Source organism: Numida meleagris, chromosome 25, assembly GCF_002078875.1.
Source record: "Numida meleagris isolate 19003 breed g44 Domestic line chromosome 25, NumMel1.0, whole genome shotgun sequence".
Lineage (NCBI taxonomy): Eukaryota > Metazoa > Chordata > Aves > Galliformes > Numididae > Numida > Numida meleagris.
The window spans coordinates 607960-628324 of record NC_034433.1 but is presented as its reverse complement, the minus strand read 5'-3'; the positions used below and the strand labels follow the sequence as shown (position 1 = coordinate 628324).

At 48.3% G+C, this 20365-nt stretch overlaps 1 protein-coding gene across 1 annotated transcript; it reads right to left on the bottom strand.

Annotated features, from left to right (window-relative positions):
• Positions 652-18317, bottom strand: IPO9 (importin 9; the record flags this gene model as incomplete). The annotated part of the gene is given in 23 exon segments (XM_021377022.1): positions 652-1758; positions 2300-2376; positions 3096-3197; positions 3723-3842; positions 4177-4310; positions 4880-5046; positions 5840-6115; positions 6698-6826; positions 7740-7888; positions 8110-8336; positions 9255-9414; positions 10186-10325; positions 11055-11161; positions 11294-11392; positions 12109-12260; positions 12769-12827; positions 14210-14310; positions 15004-15123; positions 16153-16239; positions 16487-16575; positions 16982-17183; positions 17712-17798; positions 18256-18317. Coding segments are annotated over 23 exon segments (2957 nt in total), but the record flags the coding sequence as incomplete, so codon positions are not given.

The following is a 20365-nucleotide window of genomic DNA, read 5'->3' as shown; positions in this document are numbered from 1 at the left end:
TATACACCAGAGAGTTAAAAGGGAAGAGAAAGATACTGCAACTGCATGGAAACTCCTGATCAGAACTTATACCTCATTAGACAAAGGTGAGTCCAGACAAAGCCACACTCGCACGAAGAATCATCCCCACAGGTTCCACTTCTCATGGAGCTCCTGGGACACGAGCACCGAGGGCTCCCGGCTCCTGCCCGGCCCCGGGCACAGCGCTGACGGGAGAAGGGAGCAACGCCACCTCAGGATTTAGAGTTATTTCCCCACAGGTGCTGCTGTGCCATCTTTGTGAATTCATCATCCCCTCCCGGTAAGAAAAGTGAAAAGCTACACTCTACATCGGACCTGTAAGATGCATAATTACTCCAGCTCCTTGGAGGTTTTTAGATACGAGGTCAAAGCACATCATTCCACAAAGGAACAGCAAGTACCTTTCTTAAGAAAGGAACCTCTACCACGGCTCAGCCTTTTCCTTTTAAGCAGCAGCAGATGCATCCATGACAGGACTCCATTCTGTTCGCATGGCTCCTGTGACACATCCCCGCGTCCTCGGGCAGCGCACACGGGAAGTTTCCTAGGGAGAAATAAATCTAAAAAAAGTGACGTTGGGAAACAGGTGCCATTTCCTTTTACATCTGTTTCACAAGAAGGATACCGAGGTACATTTTAATAGTTTTATTTTCATCTCCCCCAAGGGGGAACCAAAGGCAGAGAGGTGTTGTGAGATACATCACGCCGTTCTTATGGGTAAATCGATTTGCAAACGTTTTTTTTACCACTCTATAAAAATACACACAGGAGTGTGAAGGAAGCAAAGTAGTTCAGAGTGGCTGTCACAGAGCACACATGTTAAATACAAGCGGTTTTCTTCCCCCAAATGGTGGCTCGCCGTGTTCCACAAATCCGACGCCTTTAGCAGCCTCATGCCACAGGAGCAGAGAAGTGGTAGCTTCCCTTCAGCACGTGCACACCAAAGCATTAGTAAAGAGCTGCTCCCGTGGGGCCAGGCAGTAAACTGAGCGACAAAGCCCCATCCACTACAGGAAAGAAGATACGCTCTGGTTTTGTTGTCAGCTTCCCATCCAGACTCCTGCAAACAGGTTCTATACCATTCGGGCATCTCTGAAAAGAGTCCATGGTTCTATAAAAAGAAGTCACACTGTAGGATCAAGATATTTACCCTGTATGTGTTACTGAGCCTGAAGAGGAATAACCTTCCAAATTTCTCGAGATACGTCCAAGCAATCTGTGAGTGACCCCGTTCCTTTCTCCGTCCGGCTGTGCTGTGTGAAACTCAGTTAAGTGCCTCTTCACAGGTAGAGACAGTTTGCTTTTAAAAATATTAAGGACACATTTTTCTTTTTTTTTTTTTTTCTTTTTTTCTAAGAACTTCCTGGAAAGTTACTGTGGAAAATGAAAGTGCTCCCATGGTGAGACCAATGTGCAAAGCTCTGTAGACTTCCGTCTCTGCTGCTTTCTGAGTATTCCTTCCCTTAGCAGATTTGTTAAGATGAGGCTCAATGCGTCGCCACGAGGCCCATCGCCCACCTGGAACAAGCAGGTGGACACCGGAGAATGTTTTATGTTTAATCATAAAACATGGAATAAGCCAGGAAACATGGTTCAGATATGATCAGTGTGCTGTCTTGAGTGGGTTTATATGCCAATGGCCTGCAACACTCGCTTTTCATTCTCATTGAGGTGGTCTGAAAACATGGCATAGCAGGGCTGCTGTGCAAACTGACGCAGGAAGTCAGTGAGATACGCCTGCAAGGGAGACAGAAAGCGCCAGTCAGCATCACCACGCCTGGGAAATTCTGCTTCTCTCGTGCATCAAAACATAAAGGTGAGCACGCAGCAAATAACACACGGGGACTGCAGGGAGCAGAGAGGAGCGATGCAGCAGGAAGGGGGGTGCTCCCAAGGAGGAGTGAAGCATGGCACAGGGCAGTGACCGGAGCGGAGCTCCAAGAGGAACGGGGAATTACGTGAGCTCCAGTCTCCACTCTGCTTCTGATTTCAGCAAGGAGCTGTGAAGCTCATGGATAGAAGTCTCACCTCACTCTGATTGAGAAAGTTTGGTTCGTTTACAAATTATAGATACAACACGAAAAAATAACTCCGGGCATTCTTTGGATACTCAACACCTTCCAAAGTGATTTCAGAGAACTGAATATACTGGGGGCAACGACCGTTATCTGTTTCCAGTGGTGCTTGGTGGTTTTGTTAACGTGCAACGTAAAAAAATGCTTATAAAAGAACGACAGAAATCTGCTTAAAATGAAAAAACCTCATTCTAGGGCATCACCTGGAGATCTATTTGGTAAAGAGGGTCCTTTAATGCATCTGGATCGTCCTCTTCATCATCTTCATAGTAATCCTCATCTGTCAGAGGCAAGGCAGCAAGTTTTAACAACAAACAAAGCAAAACATCTCAGGGAGTGTTCTACCGGACTCTTGTTGAAGCCCAAAAATCCACACGTAGCTTCAGCACCGCTGTGCAAACAGTTCTGTATCCAGCATGTCTGCTCCTGAACTGCCGTGGTTCGAAACAAAACTGCACCCCAGAACATGAAGGGTGAAACAGGGAGTCCCAGGGAACGCAGGGGCAAGACGAGCACGCGTGGACACAGGGCGAGCGAGTTTGTTACGGGCACGATCACCTCAGCCCTGATCTTATGTCAGGGTGACACATCTCCAGTTCTGTGCTACGTAAGCAGTCTCCCTTACTGTTAGGCTGTAAGGTTCTCTTTCCTAAGACTGAATGCAAACTGGAGAGGAAAGGAGGTGATATATGTGCTCCACTTTCTTTATGCAGCACTTCTTTTTCAAGACCACTCCACGAGCAAGTTCACCCACTGCTGTGACACTGCCACTCCAAGGTCACACACACACCACCCTTCTCTTCGAAGGGACACCTGTCTGTGCTCACAGCAGCACGAAGCCTACGCAGCATTCTAACTCCTGCTGGAAACAAAACCCCCATGAAACATTTCCTTCCCCTTGCCTCTCGCCTCTGTTGAGCTGCTGTCAAGCAAAGTTTTGACTAGAACGTCATCTACTCTGTTCTGTCTTTGAGTAAGCTCTTCAAAGCTGTGACTTACCATACTTGTTTGTGGAAAGAATATCTGATAAGAACTGTCCTGCTAAGCCTTCATCTTCATCCTCGTCCTCTTCCTGGTCCTCCCACATATCGTTCGAATCATCTGTTTAGAAAACAAGGATTTCTAGGCATGAACAACACCCGAGATGTCAGGTCTGCCAGTCGCTCCATAGAGGCCCAGCAGTTGTTCAGCAAAAAGCCTTGCTTTGCAGGGGTGAAGGGAGACACCTGCAGCCATTATTATCCCTCAGGAGGAAGAAACAAGACCCAGACACACCAAAGTGAGGACAATTTTCCTGGTGTACTGTCAGATCCCAGATACAATTCCAGGTATAAGAATCTAATTTCCAGATAATTTCCAGGTATAAGAATCCACCATGGTGACTCCTCCTCTGAATTACTATTTAAACCTTTGTTTAACTACTTATACCAGCTCATTGCAGGGAGTCTAGACTAGACTAGATGACTTTTAAGTGTCCCTTCCAACTCCAAAGGTTCTAGGATTCTAATTACAGGTGTAATAGTGTAATCATTATGATTGTCAGTTTCTTATTACTACAAACACTTCTGAAGAGATTACAGAGTAGATTTGAGCCATCCAAGAGGAAAATCAATCGCAGCGTTTTACCTTGACTCCAGTCTGCAGTGGTCTGTCTAGATGCATTTGCTTCCATTGCATTAGAGAGTTCATTTATTATTAATTTTAAGATTTTTACTAACAAAGGAATGTTTGTCCAGCGTTCAGGATCTGTAAGAGAAGAAAAAGATACGTTCATGCTGCTCTTAATAAAGATGTTTGTCCCTAATTACAGAAGGAAAGATCCTATCAAGTAAAGAGCTGGGAGCACTAACTTAGGTGCTCAAATGTTAGCCATTGCCATTGTGACCAGACGATCTCTGAGCTTGCTGGCACACACGTACCAACACACATCACGTACATGATAAATGGATTTGTTTCCAAGAGCCAACCTGCACCTTCTCTAGGAAACACCTCCCACAGCTTTGCATGATCTGGTATTTAAGGCCTTTCACAGCATGCACTAATAGAAAAAAAAAAACAAGGCAGCAAAATATTAACTTACTTTTGGCCGATTTCGATCGTGTCCGTATTCCCTCATCCATATTAAATATTTCTTCTCCCTTTACCCTGATGTCCTGAAGCCGTTTGTCATCTGTGTTGATGCCATACTGAAGGAGTTTACACAGTGCTACTGAGCTAGGGAGCAGAAAGTGGGACAATTAGGGACCAGAATTCCCTGGAACAGCCCGGCAGACACAGCGGGCTGCACGGGGGGAACGTCCCTCGAGCAGGAGTCAGCTGCCCCTGTTTTCTCCGCTGTCACCAAGAACAAGCACTACAGCCTTCTCCTCTTTCTCCTGTTTTGCATTAAGATGTGAAACTGGACTCATCTCCTGCCCTGCACCTTCTACTGCAGTTTCTAATTCCATGTCCAGAAACTACCCTCATCCCACTCATGTAACTGTAACGCCACAATCAGTCCTGTGCTCACTTGAGACTCCCCTTCCCACCTGGGTGCCCCTTTCCAGCAAAGAAATGCTGGGCAGTGAGAGAACCACTCAGAGGAACATCAGGGATCCCTCCAATGACCACAGCTTCCTGAACCAAACTGACAGTGCAGGAAAATAATTCATTTTGCCCAACGCAGGCATACTCCTGCAAGTGTGGACCGCCTCCCCCTTCCCTCACACGCTGCTTGTTTAATGGCAAGGGGATGATCAGCCAGCTGCCATGAAGCCACGGGTGCTGCTTCCAGAGCATCCTACCTGACTTTGCCTTCGTACTGCCCGTAGAACAGGTGCTGCCTGCTCATCCATTCAGCCATCACGAACTCCAGGGCAGGCTTGCCCGTTGGTCCAGGGAGGCTGCACAGGAACTCGAGGAGTGGTTCCAGTTGCGAGTGAACCAAATGAGCAAACACCATAATCAAGGACTGCCAGGGAAAGAAGGAAACATGAGCTGTACATAATTTAATAGCTGAAAATGTTTTATCAAATATTCAAGAAATTGAGTGCACGGTAGGAATGGAGATGGTGCTTACCAACCCCAAGAGGAAAAGAAAGTAAAACCATCTGCAAGATACAATGTGCTACAAAAGCAGGCAAGGATACTGTTACCATCAGCAGCAATATTTCACCCACAAAAAACAGGTCAGGAATCCATTTACTAACACCCATGCCCCAAATCAGCAAATCTTCCTAAAGCAGAGATTAAAAAACAATAAAAAAAAAAAAAAGAGGCTGCAGAGGCTTCTGCCCACCAAAAATATCACACGGCAACAGCCAGGTGCTGCAGGTACCCCTGCCTGCTCAGCAGTCCAACGCTGTACACACAGCCCTGGGCACAAAGAGCTTGGAACGCACACATACACAACATGTGTCCCATCACCAAGCTAAGGCACAGAAGTTGCTTGTCCAAAGCCAGAATCCATATTCTCCACCCCAGGGGCATGCCATCACCACCAGAAGACCACATCTCCCAACCATCACACTGTAACACAGCAGCACTTCTCCTTTTTTGAATGCATTTTGAACTGCAAGTTTTAGAAAGGTATTTGCAAGGCATAGATTTACAGTCCAGCTCCTACAGACCAGGACCAAACATCAGCCTCCAGGCTGAGGGCATCTCCATGGGCTTCCTCAGGGGAAAGCTGCCCCACTCCAGAGACTCTGCAGGTTCTTTTCCCAGCACTTCTTCTCACCCTCCTGGGCTCCCGGTCTGCTCACCTGCATCACACTGAGCGTCTCTGCTTGTTGCATTTTGCTCAGGATGGCTCTCAGGATCTGGTCCAAGTTCTCTCCCAGCTCACTCCCTGCTTTGGAAATTAAAGTGGAGACCAGCCTGCCCACAAAGGCAGCAGTGAACTCCGAGGTCCTTGGATCTAGAAGCTGGCTCACCACCTGCATCACGTACCACAACCCATTGTGGCCTTGCTCGTCGTGCCACTGTGCAATCTGCTCCAATGCCACTGAGACGTACGCACGCAGGCACTCGCCACCATTCTGTAAGAGAAAGATATTCCTTTGGAATTTCCCTTTCTAAAGCCATCATCAGGTAACAGCAGAGCTGCTAACAAGCACAGCTCAGATCAGCACTACCCCTGTGAGCTGAATCCTTGCCCTCCCTCCAGCCAGTATGTGAATCAACCAAAAAGAAGTCTATCCTCCCCTTCCCACTAGAAGCAAGATGCAGGAGGTTCTGCTTCCCCATGCCTGAGAGCATTCCTTGCAGACAGCCTCTGCCATTCCTAGATGTCATGAGTATTATTATGGGGGAAGAAAAGCAACGAGTTTTTACGTGCTCCAGAGCCTTAAAATAGGAAAAAAAAAAACAGGTCAAGGCTGCCGCTCTGTTCACTCCAATCCTCCAAATTACAGAATGCTCTCAGCAGAAGTCATTGCAGGTCCCTGAACAGCAATGCTTTAATGATGAAGTGGAGGCAGCAGAGCCTCCCGAGGAGCTGATGACGTAGCTACTGGCAAGCAAAGCCTGGGCTCCCTCAAAGGCTTTGCCAACTGTCTTATTTGGTTACCTCTCTCAAACTCATGTATCCCTGCAGCTCTTACCACTCCCTACAGCATTACCTGCATGGTAGCATTGTCATCTGTGTTCAGGCTGCACTGAGCCACTGCAGGGAATGCTTGGCAGATGAGGAGCTGGGACAGAGGAGGTTTTGTGTTCCTCACAACTGTGGTTAATATATCAATAGAAGTCTGAAAGGAAACCACAAACAAAAGCACTGTTACGACAGCAGCCACGGTACACAAAGTCAGCACTGCAAGCACCAAAGTCATGAACAGGAGAGATGTGACCCAGTGCTAGCATCACATCTTGACTTTAGACACTACAGTGTTTTATTCATTTAAAAAGTCACGCATCCAAAGCCACAGTAATTGCCATGGACACATGGTGCTGTGCACTGTGAAGTTCCCAAGGCAGAGCAAACATTAAGAGCGGTGTAAAACCACTCAATGTGGTAAACAGCTCCACAGGGACGTACATTATCCTGACACAGTGATCAGAGCAACCAGAGAATTGTTCTGGTTGACTCGTTCCATTTTTATCTTGATCTATATTTATTTTCATCACCTACTGGCAACGGTTGCAGCAATACCAATCAATAGGCAGATTATAAGCATTTTGATTAAGATATTTATGGGCTTAATTCCATGCAATCATTCTATAGAGTCACTGCTCAATCTTTTCTGGGTGGACTTTTTAGAGAAACAACAAATGTGTACAGTTTATCTCCAGCAACTTACACATGTAACATATAAATTAGAATATGTCTCAGAAAAAAATGCAAGGAGTAGTTATGTGTTCTGCTGGAGAACATTCCACCGTATAGGAGAGACTGACACTGGTGAAACTTGACTATGTCAAAGCAGAACAGCTAGGGATATACTGCAGAGACTGGAGGAAGTCCACAGAAACAGATCACTTTTGGAAACACCTCCCCCCACCTGCACTTTGCCTTCTCTCCACAAAGACAAATCTACCAAACACAGAAGTCATTGTTCAAAAGCAGTTTAAAGAACCTTCCTACTCTTTGCAGACCAGCCATCCTTTACGTTAAAGGACAGGGAACCAGCCCCAGCTCAGACCAGGTACCACTATAGCACTTACTGCACAAAGCCCTGCTGGGATCTTGTCAGCAGGGGCCTGCATGATGCTGACAAGAGTTGGTATTAGCCTCATCTGCATTGGACCCTGGCAGGCTTCTATCTGAGCTAGCTCCTTAAAGATATCTTGGGCAAGAGAAGCAACAACTGGATCTGGAGAGAGAAAGCACCATTTACTAAAACATACTAACAAACACATCTCAGTTTTTGCTACCACTGTATCAAACTGGCAAAGCAGTACTTTCCCTTCTAGCTTTGCAGTACGAATCAACGTTCATTCAATTATGACTAATTACGTTTTCAGCACAGTCATAATCCTGATCAGGATTCATTAGCAAAACCAACCATGCTTCGACAACGTAACGAACACATACCATTGCTGTACTTCAGAAAGATGGCGATTGTGAAGGGGCAGATCTTGTTCTCCACGCTCGCTGTAAAAGCCGGGTCCACCGTGCACACAATGCACAGCGTCTCCATCACCAGGTTGAGGACCTCGGAGCTGAACTGCGTTGCCAAGTGGATCAGCCCATCAAGAATGCTGGGAAGGAAAGGCTGCAACACATGGGTGCTCTCAGAGATCTTCAGCTGGTCACAGTAGCTGGACACGATACAAAAACACACACACAATGTACTGAAGTGTTTTATATATGTAACACTAGCTTACAGATACATGGATATTTCATCCCACCCGCTCTGCTATAAGCTGCCTCCTCTTGCACTTCTCCCCATCAGGACACTTCTTCCTCCATCTCTCAATTACATCTCTTCCTCACTCCACCCCTGACAGCTCACAGAAGCAGAGCTGAGCCAGGTGATGCTAAAATCTACAGTTCTGAAACAAGCTTCCAGGGCTTCTTAGTAACAATTCTCTCTTTAGAGCTGCCCACCAATGGAGGAAGTTAAGGAAAAAAGCAGTTTGAGCAAGTGTCACTGCTTGCAAAGGTTTTAATTAACATTACTACAGGTGAGCGAGGGAAGCATAAACAGTTTCAGTAGTAATGAAACAGTAACTCTCTGCCTTTATTCATCATCCTCTCAGTGCAAATGGAAGACAACTTGGTTTGGGGGAGGGTGTATGTGTGTGTGTTTAAATAACTAATTTTCAGTTTTCACTTTTGAATCTATACAGCAGATCTTCCCTCCTTCTTCTTGTAACTAGGGGAAAAAAAACAACAACATTCTTTATTGCCCTCATCTGTCCCACAAGGATAACTGTTACTGAGTCATATTTGTGTCTGCGCAGCACTAACCTTGGTTTCATTTCCATGCTTGTCATCACCACCTAGTTCTGCTTCTATTTGTACTGTAGGCAACCTTAAATCTCCACTTCTTATCCCTTATCAGAGTTATCCTGCTTTGAACCTGCTCGCTTACACTTTTCACGCTGACACTTAGTTCACTCCATGCAATTACTCCCACAGCCTGTACAGAAATTTCAGATTTTAATGTGCCAGCTTTACAAATGTAATTTACAACACGGACCCCTGGGCTCTGGAGTATCTTAGCATTTGCTTACCCCCAGATAGCTCTGACTGCAGAGATCCGGACAGAAGGCGGCTGGGTTTCGTGCAGGCCGCTGACCGTAGCTTGCAGGAACTGCTGGATGAGCTCTGGGGACATGGCCACCGTGAAGCGGCTGGCGGCCCAGAGAGCCCGGCCCAGGAGAAAAGGAGACACTAAAACAAAGAGAACCAACAGAACTGAGCTTTCAGAGGAAGCTGCACGAATCTGAAGTTAGAGCTGCTTCCATCCGTCACCCAAACGCTGCCACCCCAGCAGGAAAGCAGTTAAATGACTACACAGGAGACAGCACTCAGCCAGCGCTCGTTGCCAGGCAGAATCCAGTCTATTTTCTTCAACTCCTCATTTGTCTACAATGACTTCTTCCCTCAACTACGGACACTGGAATTTGTGCATCAATACAGCAACACGCACTTTACTGATCACCAGAACAGAGGAAGAGAATGGAGGCTTTTCCAGCAGTTCCTATTGGTGTAGCTCAATGTTCTGTCCCCAAGAGCAAATAGCAGAAGCTTATGGGAGATGAGGAAAACAGAACATGTATGCAGTGATCTGTCACAGACTGCTTTCGAGTTTCAGCCATTGCCTTGCAGCCACAGAACATCGTGTTCAGCAGCAGCAGAGAAACAGCAAACGCTCATTCCCTACTCACCTGTCCCACACTTATCGAGGTGTGAGGAACCTTTCTCCTACACTTCACCCTCCTGCCTTTTCAGGCTGAAAATATTCTCATCTTTTCAGGCTGTCTTGGTGTTCTCTATCCCCCTGCATCTTTTACTTTGAAGCTGAAACCTATGCTCCCACACGTACAATGTGCACAGCTGCACTCCACAACAGCACACGCACACTGCAGACACTTGCACTTGTGAGAAGTTTCCAAGGTCTGGCTCTCAGCAGCTGCTCGATTAACGCCAGGGCTGGCGTACCTGAAAGGTTGAGGTCTGCAAGAACAACGTTGGTCAGGAAGCCGTGCATATCAAAATGTATTCGGCCGTTCTTCACGCTGTCTGTAATAATGGACTTCACAGAGCCCAGGGCCAGCATACAAGCCTCGTGTATTTTCCACCTGTAGAAGAATCCAGATGCTTTTAGGCTTTTCCACCATCACCTCAACAAATAAATCAAGAATTTGAAGGAAAACCATTTAGATCTTTTGTCCAAGCTGACACAATTACCTGCTTGATCCTGAAGCAGAAACAAATGAACATTCACAAAGCTCTGCAATGTGGGGACTCGGAAACTCACGCAGGACAGGCAGCATCCTCAGTCGCTTTGCACATTTTGGGTTAAATTGGGTTAAACTGGGTTGCTGCTTGTACCGCTTTTTCCCCTCCAGAATAAATAAATGAATAAATTTGTTCTGCAGGATTGAAGGATTTGTTCTGCAGCCTCCAACTGCATCTCACTTGATTATTCTATGTGCAGAAACACTGAGAGAGATGCCTGAAATTCTGAGCCCACCTAACTGAGCAGCAAGTGAAGGTACAGCTGATGTCTCTTTGGATCACGTATAACCAGCAACAGCTTACAGCAACATGCTCTAAGGAACCGTCAGTCAGGGCGTGGAAGGAAGGAGCCTGGGACACACACCTGCTGCAAGGCTCCACGGGAAGGTTTCTGCATCTGGCTCGAGAAATCCCGTACTCTCTTTCTTTTTCTAATCAGTTCTCAGATGTCATCCTCGCCCATCAGCAGCAGTGCCACAAAAAGATCGTGTGACCGACTTGTGCTGCCCTCAGTACTAGAGAACCCAGCCCTGCTAGCCCTGCTGCTCCCTGCGGCCCCATCTCCTCACCAGTGCTCAGCGCCGCTGTTCTTGGCCTGCTCAGCTTCCTGTAAGTGCCTCGTGGCTGCTGCAGCCAAAGCGCTTGCACTCTCGTTCTGGAAATCAGCAGCCACAGCCTGTGCAGAAGGAAATAATAACCTTTAATTGTACTGACTTTTAAAATCACTTTCCTCCAAATGCCCTACATGAAGCTGAATGTAGTGTTCTCATTACTTTGGTTGCTTCTAAACATGAAACATTTTTCATACCAGCAACAGATCTTGAGCAGCAATCCTCACTGTATAGGAAAAAGTATCATCATCTTCATCCTCCACAAACTGCTGGGGATTTGCAGTCCAAACCTTTATCTGAAACAGAAATACGACAAGAAAGGGTGGATAACTCATTTAGAATAAGGATAAAGGGGAGTTTTTCTGTTGCCAATAACTCAGGTTCTGCACAACTGCTTTCAGAAGCCTTTGAAAAGGAGAGGCCCTCTCTGCCCTGAGCTCATCTTGCTCTTCTGCTCCTCATACAAAATCAGTTTGACAAACTCACGACTGAGCTGGAATCAATGCCACACAGCTTTATTATAGATGAGGAATGGGAGAAGCAGATGAAGCTCTAACAGTGTGCCTGTTTTTACGCATGCCTACCTAAAGAAGACAAACAGAAGATGGCTTTCAGGCTTGGGAGACCTGGAAGCACAAAGAATAACTGTAAAAACTACGTCACACCACCTGCACGATCCTTTCACTACCACAGCAGCGTGCCTATCCCTTTCAGTTTGGTAACCTTCATTTTCACAGCACGTTCTTTCACTGCTGCACACATGATACTATTGATAGGAACATTTTGATGGCACGATAAATTGATGGAACAGCACAGAATCATAAAGGTTGGAAAAGACCTCTAAGATCATCCAGTCCAACCGCCCACCGACCAACAAAGCAGCCGCTGAACCACGTCCCTAAGTAACCACGTTAGCTTACAGCAGCTTCCATGCACGGAAACACTTCCTAGGACATTAATTGGTTTAAATCTCTTATCTCATTTACTTCCTACACCAGACAAACTTGCTCACCTGCTCCTCTGTGATCTGCATGTAGAGAAGGATGTAGTAGATCAGCTCTGGCAAAGCCTTCTTCACTGTGCTCTTAAATTTGTTGTTTTCCAACAAGGCGTGAACAAACTCAAATATGCTGAACACCAGGTTTTCAAATCCCAATACTTCACCTGAACGAAGAAGTGAAAAAAAAAGGACCATGACTCAAAATGCTAACATACACAGAAGTGTAAACGCGTGTCAAATATAATCACAGACTGTTAGGCTGTCTGAAGGGGCAATGGCTGCTCTTGCTCCTGGATTAGCAAGGGCAGCAGCAGCCCTGGCAGGACTCTGACTCGATCACCTTCTGCTCTCTTCCCACATCACTGCACACCCCTCATTAAAACTGACCAAGCCCAAAATAAAACCTATTTGGTTCTCCTTTGTCCCATTAATTTTACCTCAAAATGGCTGCAAAACTCACTCCTTGAGTCGTTAGAAACCTTAAGTTATGCAGCTTCACTGATCACAGCCACATGAAACTTAGAACAGCGTCCATCACTTCTTTCCAACACTGTAAATGTACATTAAGCATGAACTCCCGAGGTGTTTCTGCAACTGTTTTGACAACAGTAATATTTAGGTAAGTCCATTCCTCTTCAAAGGAGGACTCCAAAGTGCAGTTCAAGTTCTTACCATCAGAATCCACAGGATCCTCCACCTCTTCCGTATAATTTACTTCTGTTCTCACATAAGTAGATGGAGTTAAGTAAACACGCACGTTTCTAAGAAGCCACATCTAACAGGAATTAAAATCCCCAATAATGTTTTCTTTCTGAGGGAACACGTGCTTGCACACAGTGCTGCACTTTGAACAGAAGACGAGCCCTAGGAATTCCTGGCTGCACGCTGCCAGCTGCAGAACCACTCCTCCATCACCTGAGAGCGCCCTGGGACAACTCCACGTGTGCACACCAAATCCTCCCCGGAAAGCCAGAAGTTCACCCACACCACAGCTCTGCCAGAACGGAACCACTCAGACTCAGCCTTCCCAGGACAAGGAGCCCGTTCAACACCTCAGTGCTGCCCAGGGGGAAGGAGCCACGGCAGCAGCACAAAGTTAACCAGGCACGGAGAGGAAGGAACTTTCTTTTGGGATTGGGAATTGATAGATGCAACACATGCCAGAGCAAACATGAGGGAAGGAAGGACAAGATGCTCCTTTCACAAGCAAAAAAATGATGTTGCTCAGCTGCCAGCAGAGCTGCAGTGGGAGTGAGAACTGGAGTGGGAGAAATACATCAGCAGGAACGAGACAAATTGTTCCTCGTGTTTTAACAGGTGCCTTTAAAACAAACAAACAGTGGTAGGACTGTGAAACAAAACACCATGCAGCCAGCTTTGGTATGAAAAGGTCCAGATCTGTGATCTCCAGAGCAGCCGTGCTTGTTAACTTGCAGAGGAAAAACTCAGTCAACTCCCACGTTATCAGAGCAGCAGCGTGGCCTTGCTGCCAATGCGAAAGAAAAAAATCAGAGAAGGCTACAAACAAGGCTCAGTACTCTGCAGATCAACGCCTGACTATAAAAGGCTAAAAAAGCTACTTCTGGATTAATGACATGGAGAGATCTGGCTTGTCAGTTTGCATGTGCCACGAAAACTACCAGCAGAACATCTCTTTAACATTGTAGATTGCTCAGCTAATGACTAAGTGATAACATTTAAAAGGCAAATCAAATTCAGCTTCAGCAGCAAGAGTAACCAGTCCTTACCACTGCTGCAGCAAGGGATAAGGTAGGGTCTCCTTTGAAGTCCTTACATCACTACCAGGCACTGTTTTAAGAAGGCAATTTTCACTGAAGAGCACCAGAGGGAACGGGAACGCAGAGGTTGGCCACAACCAGCACCGTGTGGGTGCTCCCATCATTTATCAGAGTTGACTCAGGCCAAAAGGAACTTCATGGAGCCCAGTGGAGCAACAGAAATACCCACAGAATCCACACAACAGATTCCTGCATCGCTGGTCGTGGTGGACTACTCCAGCCCTCACACCCTCCAGCCACGCTCAAGTCCTTATTGGGCACAAGATAGTTTGGGTTGTTCTACTCTAGTTAAAAGCATTCACTGCAAAGGATATAAGGCAGCACTCTCTGTAAGGGTGTTCCAGACAATGGGCAGGATCTGCTGCATTGAGGAAACCATGTGCTTCGGGTAGTTCTTCACCAGGGCCGTCACAGCCTGGAAGGGCAAAGAGCAGCAATCAGAAGGGACGACCACCAAAACCCAGCTCACAGGCTGCACTTCCATTACCAATGGAGATAACCCCAAACTTGCTATTAGCTTGGAACCCGTAAGTGACAAAATCATCAGTTGCCCTGAGCCCCCAGCCAGAACACTGCTCCCCCACAGAAAGCCTGCTGCCACCCAGCAATGGCTCCTACTGCTTCTACAGCACCGCACCCCTCACTGAGGGGAGGCAACAGCAGGGGAAGCAATGGGATGTGGTAACAGAGTGCAGTGCTGCTGCCTTTAACAGGGCCACGAAAACCAGTTCCACAACACGGAACTCAACAGCTGCTGTTCTGAATAACACAACAGCATCCTCCTGCACAGTCCAGCATTTAATTTTGTGGCTCCGGAGCAAAGCTAATCATTATGAAAAACTTTATGCTCGTTTACAGTAACTCCACATTATTATCCATGGGGCTTCGATCAGTAAGGCACAAAGACACACACAGAGACATGCATCTTCAGAGCAGGGACAATTCTGTATTTCAGAACTGTGTGGCACTGGGAGCCAGAAAGCTTCACAACTCGTAATGCAGGCAGTGTCAGGAGAAGCGACACGCAACACCTGAGCTTCTCAGTTTTCCAGCACATCTGGCAGTGTTTCTGTGTTTGGTCATCTCCTATCGGTGTTAATCAACTTACTTTCAGGACTTCCATCTTAAATCCACTGTCTGATGTGGGACCATCAGGCATCTGCAGGGCCTGAACAAAGGCCTCTGTGAACTGCTGCACCACAGGGAATATCAGGACCTTGGCTGCACCCTGGTGAAAAATCAGTGCAAGCAGAGGTGAGTTCCAGGTAACAGATCTCCATGTCTGACAGGAAAGCACTAGGGCCAGCCTGCTCTCAGCCAAACAAGCTCATGGTCAGCACAGAACCAGCAGCTGCCCTGAAGAGCACTGCCATGAGTCCTCCGAGGAAAACACGGCGTTTTGCCAAATGTCAAAGCAACCCACAACAGAGCTTGGCCGAGCAAGGAGTAACGGACAAAAATACTTATATTGAGAATTATCACTGTCATGACATATCTAAGTCTAATCAACCATGAAATATCACATTAGCGATTTATACAAGGATTGTGTCTTGAAATTTGACTTTAAAAAGAAATTGTATATAATGCAAAGGACACTTTTAGCCCCCCCGGAACAAGACAGCAGGGAGCTACTGCTGTCCTTCGGGTCCTGGCAGCACATCACTCTGCAGGTAACCTTGCAGTGCAGCTGGGACATGCCGTAACTATCAGAGCTCCCCAAAAGTCTGCCCCAAATCCCTCTGTGCAGACAGGAAGGAAACAGCAGACACTCAGCACAGATTAGTAAGCCAGACACTAAAGTAAGGGTCACTCATTCCCACCTTCAGAAAGCTGAAGAGAGCTATTCGGTGCCTGGGAGTGCTGGCACAGCCGCTCATCGAGGCCGCTTCCATAGAACAAGTACTCAGGGCTCGACAGATTGATATGTGTGTACAGCTGCCTGACACCCACCTGGCCACTGGAAGCTCCGCCAGGGATTTCCAGAGGGGCTGTACCCCACCTCCTCCCCAGGCTGACCCCCTCAACAAGCTGTCCCTGCACATCTGTTAGACTCAGTTATGGAAACCAAGCCACAGCATCAAGGCACGCATGGAGACGAGGGAGCTAGCCACTCTGTGTGCAGGAAATTACACCTGCTCCTCCAGAACTACATCTGGCAGTCTGTAATTCTCCTGCGTTTCGTTTTCATATTAACGATGATTTAGAGCCTCCCTTCGTTTCCATTCAACACGTGTTGTAGGGTAGGTTAAACTCTTGCCTTTTCCAGTTCCTCCATGTTACAGATCATATGGGCACACGTGGTAAATATCTCCACCGCACGCGACCTCGTGCGAATACCATACACCTGGAAAACAACAGATAGGGAATACCAGATATTTTTAAGATATATTTATTTTCTGCTTTATTTGATTCCTTTTTATTTCATTATTGGCTTCAACATTTTGGTTGAAGCATTAGCTGCCACGAATTATCACAGCACAGAGGAAACACTTCAAGTCTCTCCATGGCATAGTACACATCGGCTGTTTCTCTGCTCCAAGAAACATTCCCACCAATGCAATTCAGTACCCATTTAAGAGTGGAGATTATACCTCAGCCATTGTGAAGATTTTGTACATCTCTGGAAGAATAACAGGAGCAACGTGCGGCATCTGCGTGTCCGTCACTTCCCGCGTGAACTCTGCAAAACAAAAAAGCAAGGGAATTTCTTAGGAGAAAATGAACCATAACAACACCACAGAGAATGCTGAGGGAACGCATTGCTTCATGCTTGCCTAGACCAGCGCTGGCTGGCCTACCCATGGCAATCCCTGAGGGACAGCAGAAAAATGTCACGCTGAAAATGGCAGCTATCTGAAAGCAGGGAGCTACAAAGCTGTGGGGCTGCAGCCCGCGGCACAGCGCCCGACACTGCGCTTCCTGCCCAGCTCCCACCAGCACCCGCAGGCATCGAGCCCCGCAGAGCAGACACAGCAAGTTCGAGCTTAATTTGCAGCAAGTTCGAGCTCAATTTGCAGTACAAAGGGACAGAACGCTCGGGTAAGGAAAAGCCCACAGCACCTCCTCGGGCAGCCCCGCACACGTACCTGTCAGCACTCTCATGGCTCCGTGCACCGCGTTCACGTCTCCACTAACCAGCATCTCCATCAGGAGGTTGAAGAGCTCAGGCCAGGCTTCGGGCCAGTCCCAGTGGGCGATCGCTGACACTGCGTAGGCAACACTCGAGCGCACTTTGCTGATGGATTCTCTCAGCCCATTGGGTAGGAGCTCTCTAATAGCAACTTTTGCCTGTAGAGAACAACAGCATTTAGCAAAACACATCACACATCCCCAGTCATGAGGCAAGCTACTCAAAACTAAGTTATCGAATCTGCAACCGTATCCTGATACAGATTCAACGTCAGGTTTACAAAACGAACACCGAGGAGACGACTAAACCTTGCAGACTGCTTTCTGTGTTTCTTTTTAGGGAAAGCTGCTGGGTGCGTGGTAATGCAGCACTCTCTTCATGCAGAGCCCTCAGGCAGGCACACAGTAACTGCCTTCCCAGCTCAGAGCTGCAACGAGATAGGATGTAGGCATGGAAGGAGGACATCCAGGGTTCGTTGAGACAAATGCCAGTTCCAGAGTCAGGGCCCGTGTTCACTTTCTTTGGAAGATTTGGGTGAAGGAGAACTAAGCACCCAGCCCCGAAGGGACAGAAGGAAAAAGGGCAGCACTTCTGGGGTACCACTCACAAGATCTATTTCAGGGAACCTGTTAATATTCTTGACGGATAAAGCATCTTAAATCAGGAAACACGAAGCAAAACCTTACCCTCTCTGTGGTCTCTGGAGGTCTAAACTTTTCTGACTGAGAACACCAGTGAGTTTCCACGTATTGTTTCAAAATGACGGATGCTAGCTGCGTTAGAAGAGAGGTCACAAATCAGGAACAAATCTCACAACCATGGCAAGCATCATCCCCGACCCGCTTGCTCAGCCCTCCATCCCATCACGCTGTTGTTACCAAAATGCAAGTCTTTGTCAAACTGCTGAAAAAGCCACAGCAGTAAAAAGCTGAACCGATGGCCACTCCCGGCACAGCGACGGCCCACGCAGCACTGCCACCAGAAGGCCGCTACTTCTCACCTCTAAAAGAGCGCGAGGTGCGGACCACATCGTGACCTCAGAAACACAGAACCTAACCCTCCTTTTCAAGGAGGAAAACACCGACAGCAAAAGCTGCGGCAGAGAGAAGAGGGCTTCTGCTGTCAGTGCCTACCCGCTGCCCACTGCCCACAGCCAGCACCCCACTGCCCAGCACCAGGCTGACCGGGCCCAAGCAGCGCTGCTTGCAAGAACGAAAGCGGGGAGCTCACCTGCCGGATGGCCAGGGCTCCCTGCGGATCCACTGTCAGCTCTGCCAAATGGACGCCGAACTCTGCAACGCAAAATAAACGTTTGTATCATAACTTTCATTCATTCCCACACAGAGAAACTCATCAAGATTTTTGGAGAAAGACACAATACCAATGCAGTGACTCATACGTGGGAAGGAGAAGACAATCCCAGCGCAGAGTTTCTCAAATCAATCATGAGCATTCATTCTCCCCTGTGCTCTCTGCACAAACTTCATTTATTGTCTCAGCATCTCACTTCTTTCTCTCATGGGTAAAAAATGTCGCAACTCAGGTTAACAGCAGGCAAGCGTACACTCTGAGACCTACTTGGCTCAATGCTCCTCTTAGCTGCAGCTGTACGTGTCCTTCCCAGGGTCAGGGCAGAGCACTGCTGGAGCTGTGGGTGTCCCTGTGCACTGCAGGGAGTGGGACCAGGCGGCCTTTAAGGGCCCCTTCCACCTCAAACCATTCTGTGACTCTATGAATTTCATGGTTACATTGCCCTCGCTTTTACTTTCAGTGTTCTATCTTTAAAACATGCTTAATGACAGCATATTTCTGGTTTCTTTATAGCACTTTAAAGCACTCCTGATTCACGTGATCTACATTTCTTTCCCACAACAACACAGTGCTGGCAAACGCCGTGCTGCTCTTGCTCCTCCTCTTGGTTTTTGCAAGGAAGATGTAGCTCATTCCTCCCGTGCTCCTTGACTCCCAAGGAGCAGACTCACAAAAGCACAAAGTAATGCAGATGAAGGGAGCCCAGGTGGTCTCCAGCCCACCCTTATATCGAAGCAGCATCAGCAGGATCAAACCAGGTTGCTCAGAGTGTTTTCTAGTCAGGTTTTGGCCCTTCCATTCAAGCTTGGAATCAGCAAAGCTTCTCAGGACAACGCGCTCCACAGCCTGGCAGTCCTCATCACCAGGACAGCACCCCCCTTCCACACAGTCTGAACCTCTCCCATCCCACCCGGTCTGGTGCCACGTGCAGCTCCATGGGAGCAGACTGGGGAGCCCTCCCCAGGTGAAGCTGTTAAACCATCCCGCAGCAGAGCCACAATGCCCTGGGGCAGACAGCAGCAAAGGGTAAGGTGTCTCTGGGATATCTGCAAAGCAGCGACAAAGCAAAGGCGAAGGCAACAGGGAGCTGGACTTGGTGATGCTCTTGGGTCCCTTCCAACTCGAGATATTCTGGCTCCATGACCCCAATCCTCATCCCCTCAGCGTTACCCACAAAGCGCAGCTCTGCTGTGTTCCCGCACAGCGCTCCCAGACCTGTACTGCTGCACCACCGCCATTAAACCCCCAACAGCCACGGCGGCAACAAACACATCCCCGTGTGCTGCAGCACAGAAGGCTCAGCCGGAGTGTCACACACAGATCAGAACAGGAAACCTTTCTATCAAACCACTTGCCTTCCCTTTGTTGCCTCAGATTCACCAGGAGCAATCCCTGCACTACCGCTGAGCCAGGCCCTCACACCTTCCCTTTACCATGAGTTCCCTGTGATGACGTTTCCGAGCTCAGGTTCGGGAGCTGAACGACCTCCAGACACCGCACAGAACATCTCCAGAATGGGAAAATCCACCAAGAGGAGACGCAAAGCGCCAGGAGGGCCCGGGGCCGGCAGGACCCCACTGCAGCCCCGAGGTGAGGCCGTACAGGGCCAGTGTGTGCAGTGCCCGGCTCCTGGCACAGTGACCCCTGGGCAGCCCGTGCCCACGCATCGCCGCTCCTCGGGAGAGGGAATGTCTCCCGTTCCCCACCCCGACCCTGCGCTGCGCGAGGCCGTCACCTCTCGTCCCATCGCTGTCACCTGGAGCAGAGGCCGCCCCCTCCCACCCCAACTCCTCTCAGGAGCTGCAGGAGCGATGAGGTCTCCCCTGAGCTCTGCCGCAGATCTCGGTTCCTCGGGACGGGTCAAACCCGGAGCGGACGCGGAGCACGCGGCGTCCATCCGCGGTGTCGAAGCGCAGCTGCCGGCGCGTGGCTCCGCGGTGGGAGCCCGAGGTCGCGGCGGGCAGCGGAGCGGCATTCCCGCCCGGGGCCGCAGACGGAGCCGCTCCGCCGCCCCATCCCGCGCACAGCG